The 27,323-nt window shown below is 38.8% G+C and overlaps 1 protein-coding gene across 2 annotated transcripts; it reads right to left on the bottom strand.

The window, feature by feature from the left end:
• Positions 1 to 171: 171 nt before the first annotated feature.
• On the bottom strand, positions 172 to 18,111 carry CMKLR2 (chemerin chemokine-like receptor 2). 2 transcript variants are annotated; one of them, XM_075512162.1, is made up of 4 exons: positions 18,050 to 18,111; positions 17,310 to 17,527; positions 14,171 to 14,318; positions 172 to 2,938 (listed from the first exon to the last, which is right to left on the bottom strand). In XM_075512162.1, exon 4 carries the CDS (start codon positions 2,920 to 2,922, stop codon positions 1,870 to 1,872), a length of 1,053 nt encoding a protein of 350 aa, XP_075368277.1. In that variant the 5' UTR covers positions 2,923 to 2,938; positions 14,171 to 14,318; positions 17,310 to 17,527; positions 18,050 to 18,111; the 3' UTR covers positions 172 to 1,869. The 2 variants fall into 2 exon arrangements, with proteins under 2 accessions (XP_075368277.1, XP_075368278.1); XM_075512163.1 differs by lacking the exons at positions 14,171 to 14,318; positions 17,310 to 17,527; positions 18,050 to 18,111 and adding an exon at positions 3,639 to 3,803.
• Positions 18,112 to 27,323: the final 9,212 nt, after the last annotated feature.

Genomic DNA, 27,323 nt, shown 5'->3' with positions numbered 1-27,323 from the left:
CTTAATTCCTGTAGTAGAAAGGGTCAGGGCTTGCTTTCGTCTTCCAAAATCTTCGGGAAGGAGCTGTTCTAAGAATGTACAGTCACTGCATATTGCTGCTGAGAAAAGCAAATGAACACACTCTTTGGAAACAACAAAATTTTATTACTTCACTTGGAGTACAGTCAGGAGAGTAGTGCTAATACATCATTCTTAGAAAGATGTCAGGGAACATGTGAATAAAAAAACTGCAACATGTTTGATTTAGGCACATTCAGCAGCATGGTGCCAAAATATTGTGATGAGTCACTATGTACCAGGCAGCAAAAGACTCAAAGGAAGAGTGCTGCTTACCAACTTTCCAGCCCAAAGTGAAGCCCTACACTGAAATTCCACTATCCTGCCTCACTCTCCCAAACTCTGAAACCAGAGCCCAAATAAAGAGTTACAGAGCACGGTCAGACTGCTTCTGTTTGTACAGCTACCAATACTGGACATGCTCATGCATGCGCGTATATATATATATATTTTATACAAAAGCAAATGTATTTACATATAAGGCCTCGATTACAGTGTAAATGCTACTTATGTGTGTTGGCAGGCCATAGAAACTAGGTAGATTATCTGAAAGGCAGTTTTATTCTATATACCTAGGCCAATAACAAGGAAAAAATGGTTCAAATTTACCCAAAGGTTTATGCTTTTACTTTTAGTGGAGTTTTATCCCACATTCGACTTTTTAATTAAGTGGTATTGCATCAGAAATTGGTCCACTCCGCTTAGCATATATATTTGCATTGGTGCACGTGTGATTCTACAGCAAGCAACAAGTTGGAACAGAATACAGCATAACTGCGACTACTTCATCTTTCTTATGGGAGTGCACTCCATTTCCTGGATGTACTGTCTTGCCTCTCATTTGGCAAAGAAGTCCCAATTTGGCTACAGACGTGTAACAGAATATCGCTGAATTCACTCTGCCCATTTTTTTAAGATCGGCATTAAGGCAAACAAAATTATACATTATTTCTCTACCTTTGTTTGACAGAGCAATAAAGAGCAACCGATAGTTATAAACCTCTTTGAGCCTGACAGTTTAAACATAGAAAAAGAACAAGTGTTGCAGGGAGCCTTTAATCTCAGCTTTAGTAGGAAACATTTTCACTAATTCTTTGCACATTTCAAATGAGCCTAATACCTATATGAAACATCTGCTCAGTATTTTGTACCCAACTGGTGCTAAAAGCACAAGAATAAGTGACCACAAAACACAGGATCTCCTGTCTTAGTTTTGAGTATAAGATAAAGAAAGAGCACTGGGAGAAAACAGATTTTATTTCCATATTTTTCTTTTTTGACAAGAGAAGGAAGCGATTCAGTGTTCCCTGTCTTGGGATTCTTCTCCAACTGCAGACTGGAGCCACCGATAGCTTCGCTTAGCTGGGATGTAGCCAGGTGATTTCTACTTACGGCAATACTAGACAATCAGGAGACTCATGACACATTGATGTATGGTCACGACTTCTTGGATGCGAATACCTTGATCAAGGCTGTTATCAGTGATGGCAAGGAGGAATATTTTTGTTATGTGCTCTTTTGATATCAACGAGGTATGGAACCACAACAAAACAGGATTACAACAACATTCCTGATCAAAAACCCAGTTAAAGCAATTCCTCTTAGGCTGACAATTTTCAGTTCAGGCTGTGTGTGCACTGCAAGTACACCACACCCAAATGATGTGTCCTTTAAAAACCTCTGAAGGAAAGCAGCAAGTGCAATTAAGCCAGCTGTTTACACAAAGATGCACATCTGACTGGCAGATATGAAGTCAAGAACACCTCCAACTCTCCTGTCAGCTGTTTTGGAGAGGGATGGTAATGAGAGCAGTCACTGAGCAGTTTCACAATAGTGCACAGGTGCATGGGTGTTGTCCGAGCTCCACAGCTGCTCGCTGACAGTTCCCGAGCGGCTGACCTCCCACAGTGCCAATTTTAGCACCTCGGAGACTGTAGTCTTGACCTGGGCCTGGAACTTTTTGCTAATCAGAACATAGAGGATTGGATTGAGGCAACTGTTGATGAAACCAAGGCCAGTGGAGAGGGGAATGCCATCCTGCAGTAAGTCATGCAAGTTTTCATCGTGGTGAGCGGACAGCTCCACAATGCTGAATATGTGATATGGTGTCCAGCAAACAAAAAAAGCTACCACTACAGCAATGATGGTCCAGAAAAGCCTGCTAGAAGTCAATACAGTTCTCCTCTTCACTTTGACAATCAGCAGTGAGTAGCAAATGACCATGGTCACTAGAGGAAAGAGGTAACCGAATGCAAGCCTCACCCAAATGAGAATGTGATGTGTCAGCAAAATAAGTTCTCTGTCATGCACATGGAAGTTGTTGTAGCAAATGGTGACATTGTTGAGAACTGTAGCTGTGTCTCTAAAGTATAAGGCAGGGCCACCAATAATTGCAGCTGACATCCAAATGATCCCACTAAGAATGAGGGTGTTTCTTACAGTCCGATACTTGTAGGAAAAGACTGGGTGGACTAGGCGGATGTAGCGGTCAAGGCTGATGAATGTCAGGAAGAAAACACTGGCAAACATATTAAGTAGTGCAATGAATGAGTTCATTTTGCAGAGCCACTTCCCAAAAGGCCAGTGGAAGCCCATTGCCACGTATGTAATGTAGAGGGGCAGGAAGAGAACAAAAATGAAATCTGCAATGGCCAGATTGAGGAACCAGAGTGTAGAAACAGATTTATCCCACTTAAAGCCCATAAACCAGATGACGATGGCATTACCTGGCACTCCCAGCAGAAATGCCACACTGTAAAAGGAAAGGGAAATCATATGGGCAATGCTGAGGGAGGACTGGGGTGATTCATCTTCCTCAGACAGGTCGTAGAAATAAGAGTAGTTCTCAAAATCTTCAAATGTCATGTTGCACAGTTGCTTTCTGGGGAAGAAAAGAAACGGAACAGTCAAAGGAGAAATGTTTTACTGCACTACAAATAGTAACCTTCAATTCCTTTAAGTTCTTGGTCATAAAAAAACCCCAAACATTGACTTAGTTTCATATATCTATCACTTTTTAGCTGTCAGTTGCTAGGACAAAGCTTGTGGAGTATTTTGGTCACAGGCATTTCAAGAAATGCTCAAATCAAGACAACACTTGAAACCTTCAGGAACTGCTTTCCTTGAGTTTATTTTTTAACAGAGAGCACTGAGCACAGTATCACTGATAAACTTCTGGGAGACCAGATGCAAAGTTTTACTGAAGTGTGATTTTTCTATTCTTTTCTAGTCGGGTTTCATATTTTGCTGCTCTGTTCCTATTTGAAGCAAATTTTATGGATTATATCTGTCAGAAATCAGAGAAACACCAGGCATCTATGTAGGAAAAAAGTGCAGTTAAAATGCCAGGAAGCCATTTTTTATAAAATTACCACCCACACACACCTCAAATTACAGTTAACAAAATCATAGACAGTGATTCCTCCAGCAACTGAAAGTTCATAGTTTATTCCTCTCTGTCATGTATCTATCTTTGTATCAAGGAATGCTGATTTTCAGACACTTTCAATGTATTAGATTTCCTTAACACAGCAGAGGTATAGAAGGAAACATACAGAACATATTTCAGGGACAATACATACAATTGTGGTATTCTTCCACTAGTGAGCTGAGAAACAGGTAATAGATGAAAGAAAATAAAGCTTCCCAGGAGAATAAGACACACTGTAAGAGCTATAGATGAAAATATGTGTGTCTCCTTTTTTCTTTAAGACAGAACGACTGTCTCAGTTTTCTTCTGCTGCAAAAGCTTCTGGAACTTACAAGTACAACATGATTTTTCACATAGGAATTTTCTTCTACAACTCCAAAGGAAGAGTGTGGGAGGGAGAGAAGCAGGGGAGAAGAAAATATAAACCAAAAGAAAAACCCAGGAAAAAAAAGAAATGAATGGGAAAACAGATAGCAAACAGAGGTTGAACAGGAAAAAGCACTCAGAAGTTACGTGTCCATTCCACAGTACAGACAAAGCTGCAGCACAGCACAGATGGCCACAGTCTGACAAAAGTATCTGCCATGGTCAAAACAAATATTCTGCTAAATTCTGTTATCATTTAAAGCTATATTGTCTGGCAGGACTCGGCTGCACTAACAACTTGTCCCTGACAGCAGGATACGACCAGCCCATTAGCTGTACTAAGGATGAGCCGGTACGCTTCTGAGCACTAGCTCCATTCAGAAACTGAAATTCAGCCTGCGCTTTTGAAACCCAGCCCTGCATTCCTGTAATTCCATTAATTTTAGCATGCTAAGGACAACAGAAGCAGGGTCTCCAGAGCACACTGCCTGCAGAACCACATCTGCAAGCTTGCATTAATTCGTGTACATACCTTTCCTCCAAAAAAGTAGTTCACTTATTTTGAAAGGATTACTCACACAAGTGAAGCTATGCATGTGCACACACATTAGCAGGATTAAATTTCTTATTTGTAGATGGATAGACAAGGGGAAAAAAGAATGTGTAATTTTATATCTCTTGACAAAAAAATATGTAGTAAGAGTCAATACAGCCTGTTCTGTCAAGAGTATGATAACATTTGCCCTTTGTAATTTACATCAGGCTGAAGGAATGTTATTTGGTTTGCTGTCCTGATAAAATGATACTTATTGGGCTGCATTTGTGTAATTACATGCCCCTTGGGGGTAGGTTCTGCATCAAATACCAGTACCACCCATCTGAGTCATTTTTTCAACTAGCTTAACAGCTGCCGAAAATAGTATAAACAAGGAGCAGTACCACTCACATCTGGAACAACATTACATTTGGACAGTTTCAGAGGACAGTCAGGTTATAACTGGATTTTTAAGTGTCTTTGCCTACATACAGAACTATACCGTCAAATCAAATTTATGCAATTAAACAACAAAAAAAAAATCCAATTTTTCAGACTCTTGCTGATTAACATCCTGTATTCCAGTCACTAATCAATTTTGCTTTTAAGTTTCTCAAGAGCTAGCACAACACAACAATACTTGGATTCAAACATTTCTTCCCAAACCTTTTTTTTTTTCCTAATGGTGCTAAAAAAAAGTAATGACAGTAACGAACATTTGCCTACTGCCCAACAATGTTAATTTTATATTTAGAATTTCAAAGATGATGTATAGCAGGAGAAAGAACACATACCTAAATAAATACCAAGTATTTACCAAGTCTCCTGTAGTTTAAAACTTCTCCATTGAAACAGCACACCTTTAGAATGCAATTATGTTTCCAAGCTTGTATTTTTCTTTATGTCTAACTCCTTAGTCTTCCAATGCAGTAACTCTTTCGCAGTGGGGGCAAAAAAGCAGGAGGAACATTGCTTACCATGGCTCCCAGTGTGCAGATGCTGAAACTAGACTCTATGGCTAGGGCTCAGCAAAGACTGACATTACATTTGCAAAGCCCAGAACTTTTACCTCTGACATCCACATATATGATGCACTTCTGTAACAGGACAGGTGTTAAGCCCTGCCCTGAAAAGGATAAGCAGTAGGGGACTGTCAGTGGAGCTATGCTGGTTTACATCAGTAAGGACCCAGATTTTTTCTTCTCGGATAACCGTTAACCATCATTCAGCAGGGATGTTCCTTTGTGTTCTGGAAACACACATAGTCGCAAATGCCGAGTTTGTTTTTTATTTATTAATAAACTTCCAGAGTCAAAACTGTCTTGCGGTTCAAGTCTAGGTCTTGAAAGTGAAGAAATCTAATTCTGTTCCTTATTCTGTCACTGATTTCCTGCATGATCTTTGACAAATGGCCTAATTTCCAGGCTGGAAAGACTCTCATGAACCTGTCTGCAAACAGAAGCTCAGTAGAGAAAACAAAGACTTTTTGCCAGCAGTTTCCCCTTGGCTTTCAGGCCAACTGCTAGAAAGGGTAAGGGAGGTTCAAAGTTCACTAGCTCAGCCCCTGCCGGTCCAGGGTTGCAAAAAGGAGCCAGAGCAAGGAAAATATTTTTCAATAAACAGGAAAGTGTGGTTAGAGGCCTGGCAATAGGACTTGGGGGCAGCCACAGGTTACAGAACAATGTTGTATTGCATATGGATCAATATAACCCAGTTTAGACTTATCCTGTCTTTTTTTTTTTTTTTTTAAATAGTAAACAGCCTGTGTAAAGTGTACACTCGGTATGTGTTTGACTGGAGTCTTGTTCCTGTTTGCTGAGGTCACACACAGCTCTGAAAACTGAGTCTCCTTGATTCAGTTGCTTAATTATGAATATAGTTGCTAAATTTTAAGCAAACAGTTTCAGAACATTTGACCAGGAAGTTTAATTTCCTGTCCCCTTCTGTAAAACCTCTGTAAAAGTTAATTACTAAACAACTTCATAGGAATATCACAGGCTGGCATTTGGTGCTGGTACCTTTTAGTACTGGGACAGAAAACAGAATAACCAAGGAATACAGATCATTAGGAAATATTACTAAAATACAAAGCCACAGAACTGCTGGGAAGAGACTTCACCATGTGCTACATGAACTGTCTTTCTCTGAATTTCAGCAGGGAATTACAGAATCATATCTCAATTGACATATTCATAGCTTTTTACTACAGGTACCGAGAGTTTGTTTTCTCTGCCACCATTACAGTATTTCATAAAGTTGAGCCATAATGACAACTCGGACAAATTATTGGATCTGCTTAAAATAGAACAGCTTTTGTCACACTAAGAATGGCCTTACGCTTATGACATGGGACCAGTACTTTGGAATCTATTCATGGCTATACCACATGCATCCTGTTTGACCAGGGGAAGTCGTTTGACCTCCCCACGCCTCAGCCCTGAGGTCAGTGGAATGGCTTTGGAATTAAATTACATTGGGTTTTCAGTCTAAAATAGGAGAAAACAAACAAAACAGTTGCAATTTCCACTCACTTCACTTGATGCAAAGTCTTTCTGGGGGTTCAAAGTTCTCTGGGCACCACGCAAGTTAGGGTCCAGCGTAAGTACACTGGTAGTTTGTGCCACATGTTTGGGCTACAGCCCACACAACCCCTCTCTCACATTTGGTCCTTATTACTTTTGAAATTTATAGAGGTGTCCAAGGGAAGTGCTTATTCATTGCCTGTGTTAGTTAAAAGTTAACACAAATATTTGAGTGGTAGTCTCGAAATCTATTTGTTCAGTGTGATAAACAGTGCTCAGAGCCTCTGGCCAGCTAAAGTGATTTCAGAGGTCACAATAATGGGTCCTGACTTAATAGGAAAATTATGCTTTGTGGAGTTGGCTGTCTCAACAGCCAATTCCCTCTAACTTCATAGAGGGAATATATTACACAAACCCTCCTTTTAATGTCTTTATGAATAATTCTAAGCGTATCACATTCCACATGTATGATCTATGGCTAAAGGAAAGCTTATTTGATTGATTCGCTTCAACTTTTGTCATTTGCAAGAGTCAAATGTTGGAGAACAACTAGTTTCTCAAAAGGTCACCTAAAGCTTACTTGTCATACTGTGTCTCAGCAAGTTTGTCTGGATATTGAATTGAGGCCCCTCAAAAAATTTCTTGGAACTTTTGAGGTGCTAAATTTTGAATTTATCTATCTTCAAAAACATAAACATGAAATTCACCCAGTAGTTCATCTGTAAAGTTCAAAACACAGAAGGCTGAGCAAGTTTGTTAGAGGTATATACATATTTCTGGCAAGTATTTTACAAAGACATAAGAAAAGATCCTAAAACTCACAGGGAATACTGATGAGATTACAAACTGTCACAGACTCACATTTCTCCCTCAAAGGAACAAAGCCAAGATGACCACTTGCCTCCATGTAGAAACATTTCTATAGCAGGAAGTGCCTGATACACCCATACTACAAAATTAAATCATAGCTGTGCTATAATTTAAGCCTAAAGCTGGCCCTGCAGACAAAGCTACTAGGAAACGAGCATTTTAAGCTAGTATACACAAAAGCAGAATCAAGTCTTGTGTGTATGTTTTCTCTTTCACAGACACATACACAAACACTTATCTCTTGACTATCGTTTTAATGGTCATCAGACATATGGAAACAAAATGACTTTGTAAGCTGTTCTGAATTCAACAACTCGAATGGGTCATAATAGATATGATATGTGATTGGAAACCTTTTCAAGCCACAACATAAATGTATTTGTTCTAGCAGACAAGACAAGAATGCAAATAACGATCATTCTCCATTATGTCTCTCAGTGAAGCAGTGTTAGGAATGTATATGCAAGGTACTAGCTAGACATCTCCTAAAATTTATGCCAAAACCAACTTTCTTTCAGCAAGGCCAAACATGACCCTGTTAGTCATAACACACCACTTCATCTGTGGTATTGAAGTCATTTGACCAGATAATAGCTTCATAACATTTTACACAAAGTGAGTGTTACAGTGGGATTAACAAACCCTTATAGACCAGACTCAGTTAATATTGGTAAAGCAATGAATTCAGACCGGCACTTTTGCCACCACAGAAATGTTAAACAACAAATGGAAAACCCAACTTTATATCTAAATAACGCTGCTGTAATAGGAAAACTATCTACAGTAGGTCTGGTCTGAATATTAACAAACCATCCACACAACTACTGCAATTGAGCAGTGTACCATTTCCACAATCAGGTAACTCATAAATGTCTGCAACCAGCAACTGCATATCATCAAAAGTGATTTATTTTCATGCTGATCGCAAGCACCAAGACTTCCATCTCCAAAGAAGACAAAGAAACTTAGATGTCCTTGGGATATGCATGGGGGGTGGGAGGGGGCACTTGGTAACTGTGTAGTTAGCACTTGCTCCTGCTCTTATTCCTTTCTGTTAATACAGCTAAAAATAGAAATATCTTTTTTAATATTCCTTTTGAATGTAAGGAGTTGCCATAACCACTGCAAGTCTATCATGTCACCACAAACACACTACATCAGAGTCAAGAAAATGACAGGTGATTTATCTGTGAAACACTTAAGGTGGCCCCATTCTGGGGAAAAAAAAAATCTAAGCATTCTTACAAGTAGGTAAAAATAGAAGTTTAGGTAAAAGTGCCACTTGAGATTTAAAATATGGTCTCATATTGTATGTGTCAGCACTGCTGAAGTATTTACATAACCAGTCATAACACCTCAGTATTAATAACCCTTAGTGAAAGTGCGCTCAAGTGAGAAGTATCATCAGGCTGGTTTACAGATGAGAAGGCTGAGAATGACCTACGGGAAGTCTCTGATCAAACCAGGTGCTAAACCTGGAGTCCCTGCCTAGTGGTTCAACCATAGTCCTATCCTCCTTTCTTAAGCATACCACTGTTCCCTCACTCATGATGGAGTGGAGAAACCACATCTCCAGCTCTGGGAGACCTTCTCCTTCCTGAAGAGAGGCTCTCCCCTGTGCCATCATGCCCACTGTGTTGGAGGGAGCCAGCACCAACCCGGGCAGCCCTTGCGGATTCTGGTCTGTTTTCTCTACGCTGAAGAGAAAAGGAACCTGATCTCCACCATTTGCTGGTCATATACGTTAATCTGTCTTTGCAGGCCCAGGACATACCTCAGAACCATTAAGCACACCTCTCAGATGACAAAGCCCAGCAGGTACACCATAGATCATATTGGCTGTGTCCTCAGCATGTACGATAAGCACACTAATGAAGTATTGTTCCAGGGAAATTTCATGTGTTTTCTATTCCTCCACAAATGCCAGTAGTATTTTCTTTGGCTATAAGCCACCATAATAACTATGTACCTAGAGTAATGGAGATACCCGATTTAAAATTTTTAGTGCCTCAGCTTCACAGTGACTGGATTGATAAGATAATGAATGCTTGTATTTCTAATCAAGCATGGCTTTTTATGTTTTTCATGCAAAAATTTTTTTGAATTTTTACTTTGCAACTGTTTAATATATTTGTGATGAAAGAAGATTTTGACTAGCCTTCATATGACCATTACATGATCATGCAGCTCTGAGCATGGTTTTTAAATGGTTGTACTCCTTCAGCAAACACATGCTTTAACCACAACTCCCTCCTAACAGGAAGTAGCAAAGTGAGAGCAGAGAATAAAGAGTGAATGCAGAGATTTCTTTCAGACTATCAACTGTTGTCTCAGCAGACTGATTAAGGCCAATTAAACATATGTTAGACAACAGCCATTCTAAAGTTCCTGCAGGGTAACAACAGGTCATTATGGAAAAAATAAAATAACCCTCTCCAGCAAGATACAAAATCTCTATCGAATAACAGATTAAAAAATAGCTTACAATCTGTTACATTTACATCCCTTTTAACAAGAAGAGTTAAGAGCTAACCCCAGAGAAAATTAGCAACACAACTCATTCCTCAAATATGCGTTCTTATAGCCTATTCTATTTCACATACTAATTTCCCGGTCACTTCTAACAGTATGTTTGGTTATGTACTGCCCTCTAAATTGATCTCTGTTCTTCTAGGTTTATTCTACTGCTCATTAAATCTACATCAGCAGTTTCTTCTAGCATGACTGTAATATTGCTATGGTTATATTACTCTTGACACATACTCTTGCATGGGTATATCAGAACATACAATTCCAAAATGTGGCTAGTATATAACCAGAACATTCCAGCTGATAAGATAACATACTTTATTTTGTCCTCACAGTTCATATACTAGGATCACTGTGTACAGTAGATTAAGGGTGTCTACTTCTGTATCAGCGTTACTCTAATATTCCTACTCATACAAAGCTAACTTATTTTCTTTAAGATCAAGTCTAAAATAAGCACTGCCTGTATTCTTGCAAAACTGAAAAATTCGCATTGTTAATACAATTTCAGGAGGGCTGGATATTTATCCGTCTCCCTAATATGGCATTGGGAACACTCCCTAGCACTGATAAGAATAGAGAGCGCCTATGATTAAGGTGTTAAATTAGGAGCTTGGAAATGCTGGTTTTACAGGCTTCCCATATTACCTTTGCAAATCACTTCTCACTTGACTCCACCAGATATGGTAACACACCCTCAGTTAAGAGTTTAGGATCTTGACAACACCTTACTTAGTTTTCTTAAATGGACAATGGTTCTTAAGATTTCTGAAACATCTAATTAAAATGATGTGGGGCTGAGCTCATTAAAAGAGGAACACTAGAAAGAAGAAATGGGAGTGTAGAAAGTGATATTACATTGATGGTACAGGACTCACTACTCACCACTTTCTCATCTAGGAGGCTTCAGAAGAGAATAAAACTGCTATGCCAGGCTCACACTTGCTGAAAGAAGTAAGTATTTTATGTTGGGAAAGTACCCAAAGGCCCTAGCCTTTGAGATCAAAGCCTCACTGGATCTAGGCACTATAAGCACATAATGAGAGACAATTCCTGCTTTGTTTATAATTAAACAGATTAAACTGACACAAGAACAGTAGGGAAAGGAACGAAATATCTTGCCCAAAGCCAAACAGGAGATTCAAAGGTAGAGTTGGAGGCAGAATTCAGACCTTGCCAAAAGAGGTCTGAGGCATGAAGACGCAAGTATCTTTTGTGGATAGAGGCAAAAGGTGCTGGTTCTTCATACTGATACCTTGTGATTCTTGAAAGACATCCTTCAAGAAGTATCAAAAAGGGACAAGAGAGTCTGGGCTGTGGAAGAGAAGTAGGAGAAGGCTGCAAAGTCTTTGCTAGCTAATGTCCCTGGCAGGGACTGGAGACTTCTAGCGTGCTGGCCTTCACAGATAACCCTTGCAAACAAACCTGACTTGTAGCAATGGGTTTTGTTAGTTTTCCCTTGAACCCACTAATGAAAAAGTATTGTATCTGCAGCAGGTCTGTTCAGTTCACTTAAAGAACTGTAATGCAGTAAACCAGTGGGCCAGCTATAAGAGAGCTGCAACAAGCCAGCAAAAACTCTCTCTGGAAAAGCGCAGCCATGTGCTGATACAGGGCTTTTTGCTCCTGTCCCCAGGCCCTCAACCTCTGGAACGTATTGACGATACAAAGAGCACAGAATTAGCTGAGCTCCCCTGGAAGTACTATATGCTTCTTTTGAGGACACATAATTTTTCTTTTTGTCTCAGGAGCCTCAAGCACACTGTAAAAGCAGTAGCAAGTGCAGGAGAGTTGATCTGTGCATGATGGCATCTTCCCTTCTAAAACCCAATGTCTCTTGGACACCGCCCACCCCAGTCACAGCAATCCCTTCTGGTAAGAGGCCATAAGAAACTGTTCCTCCCACTCAGCTCTCTTCTGCAAAGCCAGCAACAACAGAGCCCTGCACTGTTGTGAAACTGCTAGCTTCAGACGGAATGAACACAAACCAAACCATTATCAGAAATAATGAGTGAAAATTAGCCAGACAACCAGCCACCACAGTAAGAGAGACAGCTGAACTGTTGGCACGTTCCAAAGACAAAATGAATAAATAAGCAAATAACAAAACCATTCAACAGACTACAATCCTCTGCAAAACTAGCTGCTTAGTACTTGGAATAGCAGAGTTATTAATAAAAGATTAATATCTAAGAACAGATCACAAACTTCCAGTAGCTTTTAAGAAACCATACAGAGAAGAAAATTCTTTAAGGCAACTGGCTTTATCAGGAAAAAGAGATATAAATTTTCCTCTTGCGTCAATCTGTCAAAAACAAACACAAATCTAACAGCATTTCAGAAGTTGCTCATTAGGTTGTCAGCAGAGAAAGAAAATGAAGAATTTATAATGTATAGTACATACAAATTGCATTACTGTCATCAACAGTTTTCCTCTGCTCCCACCAGTGCAGTAAAAATCTGTAGTCAGATCCTGCCTAGGAATCCTTACACAGAGCTTCCCTGACTAATGATCCCTTTCCACAAAGGCAATTAGAGAATCCAAACCATAAATTCATTTTCCAGAGTCAAATAGGTTCCACTACCCCACACTCAAAGAGATTCTAAGTGCAATAACAGTGGACTCTTAGCACTACCTTACTCTTAGCTAACAGTAGCAATACCACTCTTAGCACATAAAATCCCTAGGATTAAAGTAAACTCGGAAGGACCTCCATCCTGTCTGCCTGGCATAAGGGGCTGATAATGTTTTAAATTCCGGCAGAAGCTGCAGTGATGTTAAACAAAAGTAAATTGAGTTATCAAAATATCTGCGTTTCCTAGTTCAGCTGAGGCAAAACAACAATATGATGCTAGTGGAAGTAAATTGTCATAAGCAAGTTAATCCGGAATCAGTTTCTACAGACCTGGTCTAACAAATTCCTTTACCCTGACATACCCTCACTCACTCTCTTCTCCTCAGCTATGAATTAATAAACATTTAAAATTATTCAGTAATACAATTTTATTCAGCTAGAAAGCAAATGTGGTTTAATTCATAGACAATCTATACATCTTCTGTAACTCTATAAAAACAGGTCTGGTATATTGTTTGGCTTTGCAAGATCACATGTAGAAAGGCTACAGGTGACAATGACATGGTTATCACTAAGTCTGACTAGGAGGTGGAATCTAGCCCCGTCTCATTGCGCGGTAGTATACAAGGCTACAAATCTTCTTGTCACTTCCTAGGAAACACGCTCCCATGCACTTAATGACAGCTAGATCCACATCCTACCTTATTCCAGGATGGTTACGAAAAACACACACACCTTCCAGCTCAGATCACAGAAGCCTTTTTTAATTCTGCATGACTGTAATTCTTCATTATTTTGTTAATCTGCTACTTAAGTTGAAATGATTTCCAGTTTCTGTTCTAGAATCTGTTCAGATCAGAACCGATGTACTTATTTCTAGTAATACTGGGAATTGCTATAGCTATAGGAGACATACTATCCCTAAGCAAATAAAAAAATTAAAACCAACACACGGGGCGGGGGGGGGGGGGGGGGGGGGCAGATTTAAGCCAAGGTCACTTACCATTCTCTGACAGGATAGAAGACTCCTTAAAGTGTGTATAAACACATTCAAAATTCATTAAAAATTAAATTCACACATACTTTCATATCTTTTCTTGCTGCAGGGGTGGTTCAAAATAATCTTTGAAATAAATGTCACATTCTTTCTTCCAAGAAGCTCTTTTAGCCAGTATATGCTACACTACCTTACAGGATTTGCCTGCAAGTGTTGTTGTAGCTGTAGAAACATTATTTAGAAGGGAGGAAGAGAAAGATTTAAAATATAACAGAGAGATTGACCTACCTCGTTTAGTTCTTTGGAATGAAATGCACTGTAAATCAGGGACGTGAGCTCTGTAGCAGAAGGAAGAATGAAGTGATCTGCAGAGTTCAGAGTGACTTCAGTGTGATTCCAGCTGCTTCACTTGGCTACTGCCTTCCTTCTAATAAAGCTGCAGAATGATATAACGCCGTGTTTGTTTTCAGTTGAGGAAGTTGTTTCCAACTTCCCTTGGTTTTCTAGATCCAGTTTTGAAATATTGCCTTTCTGTATAATCCCAGTATTTCACCAAAAATAAATGTTAGACATGTGAATGAATCATTTTGGTCAGTGTCCAAGCAAGGAACAGATGTGGTGGCTGATGAATGGAAAGAGACCTTACAGTTGTAGGCTGCTTTTTGTTATGCAGAGAAGAGGTTGAACAGTATTTCTTTGTAAGCACTCTGGTTTACAGAAAATAATGTCGAATGAGCAGAAAGATGCTTAAAAAGTCACACTAAAAGCATCATTTTGTAACTGTACGGTGAGATACATTCATTTTGTATTTAAGATTGGTAGATTAATCTCCTTTTGTGTGTAAGAGAGAAGTGAGCTCCTCAAAACATCACTAATTAGTGCCTCAGTCAGTGCAACATTGGTCAGAAATTTGAACTGGGTTTTAGGAGACTTGGCTTGATTCCCAGTTCTGTAAAGAGCCTGCTGAGTTTTTGTGGCCAGGCCTCATGATCTCCATGTCGCTTAGTTTCTCAGTCAGTAAAATGGGAATATTATTCCACTAGTATCTACATACCATAGCTTCACCTGACTCTGATGGTACTGCACTCATCATACCATTTTAAATCAGCTGAGCATCTGTCAGTCTACTCTTACCAAAATCAAACCTTCTAGTGGAAGCAATAATCTGATGGTGGTACTCCTCTGTCATTAATGTAAAACATGTAAAATGGTCAACACTGACTGAATCTAGTCAGTTCCAAATTTTCCAGATATCAACTCTATTGATTCTAGTGAAAATTAGAAACAAACACACCAACCACAGAAGATGGAAGTGCTTAGTGAGAAGCAGTAAAACTGAAATGTCAGCATCTGGTTAGCAAGGCTACCAGTTTTAAGCATTTCTCTTATGGTCCACAGATCACAGATTCTCTTAACAGGAACCAAAAACTCCTTCCAGCAAAACTACCCTGCTTTGTCTTTCCTCCATGACAGCTCTTCCTGTTCTGTCAATATAACTTAAAATGCTGATAGCTTGTATGTGAGGGGGAAAGCTATGAAGGAAAGGAGGATGGAGATTATGCTACAGTGGGACACAGAGTCCCTGGACCATGAGGAAAGGACAGGGGGGCATGATTCCTGTGAATATATGACATAGGAGACAAACAGGGGAGTTGCCTGAGGAAAGAGTATGGAAAGACTAGAGGACCTCATGATTTGGCACCTCACTAGTTTATTTCTTGCATTTTAAAGATTTCCTGTGTTCTGTAGGTAACTGATTGGTGAACCTTCACTGATAAAAGCTCTTTTAATAGTAGGTCTCTTCTTTTGCAAATATTGGGATAAGGTAAATATAGGCACCATTTAACAGCAGGTCTACCAAGTTTTTTTTGCTTGTAATGGCATATGAGTCTGCGCGTCTCTAGGTACTTTGCCAGATCCAGTTATTGTAAGGCAGTTAATTCAAGGGCTTGCTCAGTGCTATTTCAGTAGGACAAAGGAGGAAATTACTGGGTAGATAACCCTCACACATCATCTACAGTAAAAGAAAAAAACCTCAGCAAGCGAAGTAGAGTCACACATTTGCCAAATGCTCTTCACCTTCTTGGTGCAGGGAGCATTCTGGAGAGTGCAATGGATTCTAGCAGTTTTGGGGTAGTGAGGAATTGTCCCTAAAGGGTTGTTTCCTTCACCATAAACTAAAGCAGGCTTGGGACTACTCTAACATGTACTGGGGATGACAGTTCAGCTTCTTCTTCCTTCAGAAGCAAGGGAGGATTAAACCTCACACAGCAATTTTCCTCACCCTTCCTACCACTGTACCAAATATGAAATCACAACTGCTAATGTAGTCTAACAGTGTAGTCTAACAGGAGCTGGTGGAAGGCCAAGGCTTACATAAAGCTGGAAAGCGGAACGTCTAAACAAGAATTACTGTCCTTGGGAGAGAAGCACATCCTGAAAAAATATGTAAGCTAATTAAAATGTTTTGGGAACCATCTGAAACAACCAGTAGAAGTGTGATAAGAAGCACCCTCACGCGAACTATCCTCATTATAAAAGTCGCACCTCTCAAGCTGGAGACCCCAGCCCAAGCAGAGACCCCTCACCTTTGAGCGTGCGCACAATATTAAAGTAGCACTGTAGCTTTAAATAAGAGAAATGTAGACCAATAGAAAACTGCTTTGTGTAATTACTTATGCATATGCATTACTGGACTGTATAAATACTGTACCTGTATGACCGAACTTTGTGCTAGCTTTGTGGAGCTACCACCTAGCACCCATCTCTGCACAGACATGAAATAAAATACCTCTGCCCTGTGTGTATATTGGCATCTCGCGCACTGGGTAAACGACCTCACACTTGTGTAATAACACTAAGGATGCAGGAGACATTTTGTGGAAACAAGTTTTCATGGAAAATTAGATTTTTTTTTTTTCAAGAACAGCAGATTACTGCATTTAACAGAATTTTTCTACCAATCTGTCCTACATGCATTTGCTTCTTTTCAATGGAAAGGGACCTTTGCTCTGATGAGCAATTACCCAATTTGCACAGTATAACCAGCACATGTAAAGTATCTGGGAGAAAAAAAGAGAACATAATTTTACAGACAAAATTGCATTTAATCTGAAAGGATTTTGTTCTGCTTGTTTTCCGTTTAGAGCTAATTACAGCATTTTATTCTTCTACAGTTTAGATAAACCACAGTGGGAATCTTAAGTCCCTGAAGAATAGCTTGGGCCCTAAACATTTCCTTGTTTTAATTCCTTCTATGCTCAGACACAGTAAAACTGGAACGGTGAGTCCCAAATTACATGGCTTTTTAATATACACTTTCATGCAACCCATTAACCATTGACATCATTTTATCAGTGTGATCTTTTCAGATAATTTTGTGAAAGTTATATGCTTGGAAGAAAATTAATGGAAAAAAAAAAAGTACCTTGTTTGCTTTCATGTCTTCTCCTTTTTCTACTTGGAAGTTGTATTTTATTTTGCCATGTCATTTGTGCTTTTTCAACAGGGTGAGTTAATGAAGTCTTGGAGCTTTTACTCTACCTTAAGTATGGCAATACGCCAGAGCTATACTGAAGAGGGACATGCATTCATGAACATACAGTGCATGTGGGACTTGCAGAGCAGGGAAATACTACTTTATACCTGATGGAAAAAGAACAAAGGAGAGCATTTTCATACAAATAATAGATACTGGGTTGTCCAGCAGTGAATAAACTAGGTCTATTGAAAAGCAAATGAGTTTTAAAAGCACTTCTGATTCTTTGTGGGTTTTTTAACCCTATAAAACAAAAAAAAAGGCAGAGGATGTATGGAAAAAAAAGATATAGGGGAAAAACCTTCAGAAATACTTCACCAGTATTAACCAAAGCACAAATTACAAAGCAACAAACAAAAACAAAGTATCTTTAATTTACCTGGATTACCAACAATTGCCTGATAGTTCAGATAATTAATTCCCACTGCTGGGACCACCGGATCTTATCAAGCAGCCTATTAGTATGTTCAGATAATCTCAGAGCTAACGAACACCCCAGACTAAATTCAATGTGCACTAATTCAATTAAGTTGTGCCAACCATGAATTTGCAAATTAGGTCAAACAAAAGATACTTATTTTTTCTTAGGGTTAATTTAAGCTGAACAACGCAAGAAAGAAATTACTTACCTTTTGAGGATTCAGCTGTTTACAGTTCTGTTCTTTAAAAAAAAAAAATTCTTCACTGTTCCTTTGTCCTCACTGTCTGAATTAACACCTCATCGATTAAAATCCACTCTGGAAGGACAGAGTTTAACTACCTGACAATCAGGAAAAGGGTAATTTCCTCCCTTCCTGTGAAACTCATGACTATTCATGCCTATCCTTTTGGTAAAGCTGTAATGTTTATTTGTGGCTTAACTGCCCACTATATGCCATAGTCAGCAACTATGACAAAATTCTCCAGCGACACATTTAAACCAAACCACCTGATGAATGGAGGTTTGGCTCATTTAGGCAGGTCCACATCCTCTTTCTACGCTGGTATTAGAAATCTGAAGATTTTCATGTATAATGTGTTGAAGAAATTCAGTAATTCTGCAGGAGGCAAAATCCTTCCAAAATCCTATTACTTTAGTCATGTCAAAACACGCAAGCATATAAATGAATTGCTATATGTGTATGTGTATATATGTATATACATACAAGTTCGAGCACGATCTTTAAAAGCAGCACTTCATGTAACTCCTGCAAATGAAGTCAGCAGGGTGTTACATTCTATGAAATCATGAATACTGGGGAATAATTTACAAGGAAGGGAAAGAAAAAGATATATTTTTTTATTATGAAGAATGATACCTGGAAAAAAATACTATTAGAAATAGCCTTTTTTTCCCCCCATAGATTTTGCTTTTATACTTGCATTTTTTCTCATTTTCCACAAATAAGTAGGAATGATTTTCTACATAGCTTTCAGACCACAGCTATTCAAATTTTGTATTTATAGGACAATAAAATAAGAGATTATACCTGCCACTCAGATAACACTTGAAATCCGTGGAATTTTCAGAGGGTGTCTTAACAACAACAACGAACCTTCTGATATGTCACCGAGTGCTAAAGATTATAGTCATTGAATAGCTAAATAGCCAACTTGACAACAGTATTTTTCCATTTTAGCCAAAGTGCTGTCTCCTCCCATACAACGGAATGCCAGAGTTTGGAAAAATAATTTCAGAGAGAACCACAGAGATTACAGAAACAAAAATAAGGCTACGCAAACTATGGTTGTTTCACTACGTATCTCACAATCTTTAGTACTGCTGTAGGGATTAATAAACTCACACTTTTTCACCTCATATAAATTACCAGGAACTACAGAGTCACTTAGAGGTCTTAGGAGAGAAGCCCTGAAAAGGCAAGCCAGAATTTACTGTTATGCGTCTAACTTACAACATGCAGATTGAGTCAGATGTCTCAAAAACTGTCCAAAGCCCAACCAGCCTAGGTTCAAAGAAACCCAAAGCACACAGATGAACCTGAGCCACACCTCTTCAGGATTTTGGCTGCCTCCATCCACTCGTGGCCCAAGTCACCAGCATAGCTGTCTACACCTATTCTTTCAAAGAACGGAGATCTTATTTTCCATTTAAAGTATAAACTCTGGAGATTGTAATCCATCTTTTATGTAATAGGTCTTTTGATTAAAAGCCCAAATCCACAGTTCAAATACGACTATATTATGGTGTTACATACAATGGACATGACTCAGTGATCCAAGAGGTATTAAAGTTTCATGTTCTGCATTCAGCTATTAACAATTCACAGCTAAGTTGGTGAAGCCTGTCATGATGGACAGCAATGCACAAAACAAGCAGGTCTGCAGGGAGGAGACAATTACAAGTTCCAGTCCCTCACTATGCTGCAGCTAGACTATTGTTCTCGGCTACTGTGCTCACTGTGATAGAGCTGGTCTTAAACACTAACAAACTGCAAACAGGGAAACTGAAAAGGAGTTCCAATCCCCTACAAAAGACACAGAGCAAAGCTGAGGGTCAATACAAAATTAGGGACTGCTCCCTGAAAATATATGCTAATACGCAGGGTGCCTGTACAGGACTCATGAGTGATCAAGCAAGGTTGTTGCTTTGCAGCATTACTACTCAAAATGTTAACTAAGAGAAACACCTATGCACATGTGGAATCATGGAGCCTGCTGGTTACTCTTTATAATACTGACCAGCCATTGACATTCCTTAGGATTTATGGAGATACAAAGGTTTTAAATTGGACAGTAGCTCCTTGCAATGGAGAATGGTTCCTGAACATCAGTGCAAAGCTGGTGCAAATCAAAACCAAATCAAACTCAATCAACTGTGGATGTTCTGAGAAACTGTGGTCAGTGGTTTCAGCACATATTCATTTGTATTTTTACAGTTGCTTTTTATAGTCAGCTACATTTGTCAGACTGTTTTTCTGCTTAGTGGATGTAAACACATTTTGTGAAAGGTGCCAGGCAACCTTGACCTCACAGGGACCTCACATTTATCCATAGAAATGAATGTGAGACCGGGAGACCCAATGCAAGTTTCTGCCTACTGCTCTGCATTTGCCCTCTCCTCTGATCACTCTCATGGTAAAGAACAGTTTTGCTTCTAAACCCTACCCAGCCCTCAGCCTCTCTAACGAGATGGGAGCCGATAAATCCCAATAAACCTGCTGCTTGTGATATAGGCAAAGCAAATTACTAGAAGCTCTGAAAAAATGCTTTGCTAGTTAAGGGGTCAGTCTATAAAGTCAATATTAATTCTTACATTGCCTTCAGTGAAAGCAAAACTAGCCCTATCTCTAATAAATTGACAGTGGGCTGAGGGAAGGAAGCATAGGAAATCAGTCTAAGCAAAGAGGCAGCTAAAACCCCCAATATTTATTTGTCCGTTCCAGTTCTACTCCTTAAGCTGTATCAAGACGCACAAAGGTTAATTTTAAATCCTTCTTACGTTGCAATTTTTTTCTTTAAGCCTATGTGCCCACATTCAGCACTTAGCATGCACTTGAATATGGAATTTACCTGAATATAGAGACTAGAATTGCAGCATTTTCTGTAAAGGCTATTTAAGTAGCTACTTGTCTTTTCCAGACAAGTAGGCTCCCTTCTTTTCAAGAGAAGAGAAGGGAGCTTGTGGAGAAGGGAACAGCCACTTCTCCATTTCAAGATGAGAAACTAGGCAAAGGGGAATTACACTAATTGTACGTAGCTTGGGTGCAAACCAGGAACTGAACTCTGATTACTTCAGTATTAGAAACATAGACCACCCAACCACATAAAGGAGACTTCTGGTTTTACTGATGGACCAGAAAAGAGAGAGATTAAGCTCTGATCCAAAGAATTACTGCAGTTCAGTAATAGTATGTGAAATGCTGAAGAAACACAAATCAAATAAAAGGCTTTTTGTTCAAAAGTTCTTTTTCTCTGTTTTCAAAATTTTCCATGAAAAACTCTATATTTTCAAACTATAAGAGAAAGAGGTTTCTTTCAAAGGCTGATGTTTTTGCTTATCAGCATTCCTAGCCTAAAATTAAGTTTTGCCCTTGGAAAAAAAAAACAGAACTTCTCTTGTTTAGCTTTCTGCTTTTTCCCTGAATAGGATAAAGAAATCTTTCTTTAAATTATTCCCAGGGTAAAGCAAGGTAGAGAGTCTGCCTGCTCTCAGATGTAAGAAAATATCTTATGTGGTTTATTGTGGGAACATTAGAAAAATTTAACATGATTTAGAACAGCCAGTGCAGAGGAAAATAACGCTTACTTAACTACCTTGGGAATACATTTTGACCCCACCTTAAATCGACTGCAGAACATACAGTGACTCAACATAATAGTATATATTACACTACAGACAAGGAAGCTGAGATGTATTTTATGTTCAGGATCATCTTACATTCATCTGCATCTGTTTAAAACCAGAACAGTTCTATTAAAATTGATAGATACAAACATTTAATTCAGAATATTCCAAGCGGTCAAGGCAGGTTCTCAACTTCTGGGAACATGAAAATTCTTGGAAAACAGAATTAATATCCCTCCAAGAGGCTTTGAGAAAATTACCTCTTTGTATCAGAAATACATTATTCCCTGCTTGAGTAATGGGAATATTAACTTTTGCAAAAATGCCTTGGAGTTTCTACTATGATAGAACATGAGGTAGGCTAGAACAGAGTAATAGTCATCTACTATATTTATTTAAAATATTTCACATCTCGCACATCAGCATCCGATTAAAAAATCCACATGCATTTTGTATCTTACCCGTAATAATAAAAAGAAGGATGCTTTAAAACATGCTAATCAAAACATTTTGCCACACAGATGAGAATAATTCTGTTCTGAGTGTAAGTGTATTTCAGTCATGTTATCTGACTGTGGTTAATACAAGAACCTATTGGTCTTTCTGTTCCCTTCATAGCTGAAGGCTCTCAGGTTGTAGAGCTCCCTTCAGCATGGGGAAATGGAGTCACTTTACAACTTTCCACTGCATTTTCCAGCATGTACGTGTCAGAAATTATTGCATATTTCCAAGTAATTTGGTAATGAACAATTATACTTTAAAACTTTGCCAATTCTCAAGGGTCAATCTGACTATATCAATCGGACAATGTTAAAATTGGTGTTATTTTTGAAAATAAATATGAAACAATGGCAAATAGAATTGAGAAATTCTAAGGGACTGTTGTTTTTGAAGCTAAAAAAAATTCCATGCACAACGTGAAGGTCAAAGAATATCCTGCAATTCATGAGCAGTCACCTACAGGCAACCCCCAACTACTTCCTGACCTAGTCCTTTTCTTTGTGTCACTTCCCTAAAAAAACAGACATAGTTATTTCAGAGAGATGATCCGACTGAACAATCATTAACAGAAAACAGAAATGACTGTGAATGTAACAGTGAACTATTCAGAATTTTATGAGGAAAGGCGCGTTCTCTGAAAGCAGAATGCTCTTTCAGGTTAAACGGGAAAAGGATCCGGAGACGAGTTTCCTCTTTACTTTAACTCAAGCGACTTTTACTGTGCTCCACAAGAGGGCTGTCAGGACACCGTGACCCCGTTTCCTCCACCTTGTCTTTGGTACAGCCTGGTTAGTCTTGGTCCAGTAAAGAAAAATTTCATGCAGTGTTAGAGCCATGGCATACAAACCTCCCAACTGCTGATTTAAGTTCTTTGCATTTTCTTTTAGAACAGAAAGTCCTAAAAACATGTTAATTTAAGCTAATGGACAGATTCAAAACAATTGCAGCAGTGTTAGGGTATGGATTTGAAATGTAATGTAAGAACATTAGTAGCCCATCATGCAGAAACTTTCTGAAAACACTGAATTTGGATAAATTTTGTAGCCATACTGTTTAAGTGACACATTTAGAGTTGTCTCATCAGTTGTTCCTTCTGGATGACCCGTCAGCAAACAAACAGCAACAGCAGCCATAACAGCAATAATAATACGCTCCGGGATCAGCGTGAATATCTCAGAATTTTGCTCAGCACTATTATAATAAAAATCTCTGTATTCTCCTAAGTACATGTATACAGAAACATATTCTTGAGAGCAATTTTAGTGCAAAAAAAGAAGTGTAAAACCATACAACTATGAAAAACTAAGCCCACAAAAACAGCAGCATGGCCTGCAAATAATAGTCACAAAAAAGACTTAGGGAGGATTTGCTTCTAATAAGATATGCAAAAAGATTCAAACTGCGAAGTACTACAAGTACTACTAACCTTTTAAAAATGAAAAACCAGATTACATGAAAGTAAAATAATATTTTTTGGAGAAACTTATTGGTCCATACATTAAAAAAATGCTTTTTATAACCCTCTCAGTTTTAAAAGGTATTTTGAACTTCTTCCTTCGTCCCTATCCAATCGTGATTCAATTATAATACTACTGCTCAGCTTTTTGGTTGTTTTAATGATTAAGCAATTAAAATGATAATTTAAGGTGCAATTTTTTAACCTTAAGAAGGTAGTTCTGGCAAGAGAATGAAAGATAGAACAACCTTTAAATTAGACTATCCCTTAAGTTTGGGGATTAAGCTAATATCCCATATATTGGGGATGGTTTTATTGTTATCTCCGGCAAAGCTCTTATTTTAAAATTTACAAAACCTTGAGTACAACACAAAAATAGAAAGCTCAGTTTTAGATAATGAGAAAGTGAGCAGAATGCCCATAATAATTAAAAAAAGAAAACGTATAAAAATTTTTCTTTCTGGCTTGCATTTAATTCCAGTGCCATACCAAAGTAAATAAAAGACGAATATTATTTTTTAAAAACATTTATCTTTCATTTTATATTTTTCATGTTTATAAGAGAGAAAATAAATGTGTAATAGCAATCTGTCAGCCCCAGCAAATGGTCTAAGTAAAGCAGACCAAAGAAAACAAGAAGCTCTCTTTTGAGATTATACTTGCCTTTTACATAGATGAGGAATTTTTTTCTTTTACTTTGAAAACCCTTATTATTAAATATTACTGAATTCATATTAAAGGGAAAAAAAAAATCAAAATACCATAGGAGAACAGATCATTGCTCCATTTAGTCTGGTATCTGATATTGGACAGTGGCCGGTATCAGATTGTTCAGAGAAAGACAACAAAATTCTTTTAAGAGACTTTTATAGTTCTTAGTAATTAAAGGTTTTAATGTAATGACAGGCATTATGGAACATCCATTCCGCTACACAGTTGAAAAGATCCTCCTTTTCCAAGCTTACTCAAAATTTGAAGTGCTCTAAAATCTCCAGATGTACTTCGACTGTCTTGAAAGTTGCAGTGCTTGTTAGATTCCAGGCTAGATCTAGCAATCCATCTTTGTGGACATTTGGCAAAAGTACTCTCTGCATGGCTCAAACCCCAGCCCTCAACTGCTGTCAGTCAGTCAACACTTAGCTCAGATCCTTTGAAGAATTTTACCAAAACAATGATTTAAGGATAAATTAGGCTTTTAAAATTAGAATATACAAAGCACATACGTAACAAACTAAAAATCTAGGCAAGAGTTTCCTGCCAGCTAGTTTTATCAACCTTTATTTCCTCTCTTTGCAACCTGAACCCAACTGTTGGAAGATATTTGAGACTCTTAAGAAAATAGGTATTGTTCACCTTTGTCAATTTTTCTTCATGTTTTTCGTAGGTATAACCTTGACATATATTTTGCTAATGGGAGTGGAAAAACATAGCAAATCAAAGCAAAAGTAGAAAGCAAAGCAGTGAAAGCTGTATGGGACCGTTTATGGAAATCAAATAGATGAGTATAGATAGATACCAGCAAAGAGAAAAAAGTCAGAAGAGGAGACTGAGGGAAAGGGGTATCTCTCAATACCTTACCTGAGCTTGAATCATGGTGCAACCTCAAGTTTGTAAGTACAGGAAGAGCTGAAAGTCAAGAAATATTTGGCAACACAAGCCTAAATTCTGCTTTGAATGATAGTCCAAAAGATAGAATATCACATTCTATCCTTGCAAAAATATTCAGGAACATTCCAAGGACAAGCTATATGGCATTATAAGACAGACTCTATAGCCTTCTTTTTGCTGACGACTTCTGTTTTACATGAGCCATTCTGGAAAACAAATGTCAGTACCTCAGCTATGTAATCAAGCTTACTTTGTTTCAACAAGTTATGAAAGGTCAGCTGAGCTGCAGTAACTCACTAAGCCTGCTATAAACCATCACAAAGGTAAACTATTTTAGCCTAAGATAATGTTTCAAAGTGTGTTTGCCACAGATGGAGCACACACATTTAAACAATGCAGCTCTGCTGACATGCAATAATTTGGGCATGTGCCTGAACTTTCACGCATGTAAATCTTCTCCACAGAAATACGGCATCTGCAAAATTTTAATGACTGCTGCTTACAAATCTCCACTCCTACCCATAAGATTCCATCTAAAACTAGGTTTTCACTTGTCTATCAATGAATTAAAAAATCCTTTCCATGTTACCGAAGTGATTGATTCTCCCACATATACTTGTATTGAAATCTTTTATCTGCCAAGATGCCTCAACTAAGCCATCATCTTATTCAGTTATCTCCAACAAAATAAATGTAGCTAAAATGAGTGTAGCACGATTAGGGAATCCTGTCAGCCTTAAAAGGCAGAAACATTACACTATACGTAACTAAATAACTAAAAAGTTGTATTCTCCCCCCTTTTTTTAATTGGCTCCAGTTTTGCAAAGTTCTGTATTATACTAGGCAATAAAATATCACCAGGCAACTTTAGTTCTGTATTAAGTACTTATTTTTTGGCAATAAAAACATACTCATATCTATGCACATATCAAAAGAATTCAACAGCAGTTAAGGTAGTCCCCTCCTAAAGAAAAGCCTTCTGCTGTTCTTTGAGATTTGTGTTTTGAGATTTGAGATTTGTGACATTTGAGATTTGTGTTCAATTACTCGTTCAGCGTGGGTGGACATTTCAAAGCTACGGTTTCATAGTCACACAACAGCATCTTTTTTACAGCAGCCTCTGTTTAAATTTTCTGTATTATGGTGCATTCAAGATTTTTTTCCCCCACTGCACAATCCAAGCCTGTATCTGCACCTGTCTTCCCACATAAGGGTGTTGATTATCTTCATGTCTGCCCAGATTGCTTAAAAAATCCTGTTGCTTCAGCGTCATGAGAGAAATATGCAATAGTTGGTTTCCCACGGGAGATCAGATAAACATTAAAAGCCTACAATTGAAAACAAGATAACCTGAACTAAGGTCATATTATTAAACCCATTTCTGAGGGGAAAAAAAAACCAAACCAAAACAAGATCTAGCATTAACTCAATCAAAAAGTCAAACTAAGACCTTTCACTTTCTGATAAAGTCTACTTAAACAAGGTACACGATGAAAAGCAAGCTATTTTTAATGACAGAAATTGAAAAAAAGTGTAAACCCTATAGTCTGCTCTCAAGCATGTAAGTGTGTTTTGAAGGGGAAAATAACTATCACAGTTGTTGAAATAAAACTTATCGAAGACGCTACCTCCCAAACCAGAAAAATCCCGACTGGAGCTGACAAAAAGACTGAAACCCCCATTCGTTAGAGCAGGTTTCCAGCACCTTGGCTGGAGAAACCAAGGCTTTTCGGGCTCCGTTCAAGCTGCGTTAGCACAGCTACAGGGGAGAAAACCGCCCGGGCCGAAAGGGCGGCAGGTTGCGCCAGGCAGCTCCCCACCTTCCTCAGGCAGCCGACAGCTGCCTCCCTTTACAGGGCCGAGGGCGCCGGGAGCAGGGAAACGGCGGCGCAGGGGCGGGAAGCTCCCGCGGGGGCGGCGGTAGGTCCCGCCCGGCGGCCCGGGCTCGCCTGCCGCAGTGCAGACGTGGCTGGCCACGCACAGGGGCGCGCGGCAGCCCGACCGGGCGGAGAGAGACACTGAGGGGAGGGGTTGCCCGACGGAGGGCAGGCAG

Source organism: Mycteria americana, chromosome 9 (assembly GCF_035582795.1).
Source record: "Mycteria americana isolate JAX WOST 10 ecotype Jacksonville Zoo and Gardens chromosome 9, USCA_MyAme_1.0, whole genome shotgun sequence".
Taxonomy (NCBI): domain Eukaryota; kingdom Metazoa; phylum Chordata; class Aves; order Ciconiiformes; family Ciconiidae; genus Mycteria; species Mycteria americana.
Note: the sequence above shows the minus strand (reverse complement) of the source record. Positions and strands in the feature narration are given on the sequence as shown.

Excerpts from the sequence above, each read along its gene's own strand:
- CMKLR2 (XM_075512162.1), bottom strand. The coding sequence starts at position 2,922 with ATGACATTTGAAGATTTTGAGAACTACTCTTATTTCTACGACCTGTCT.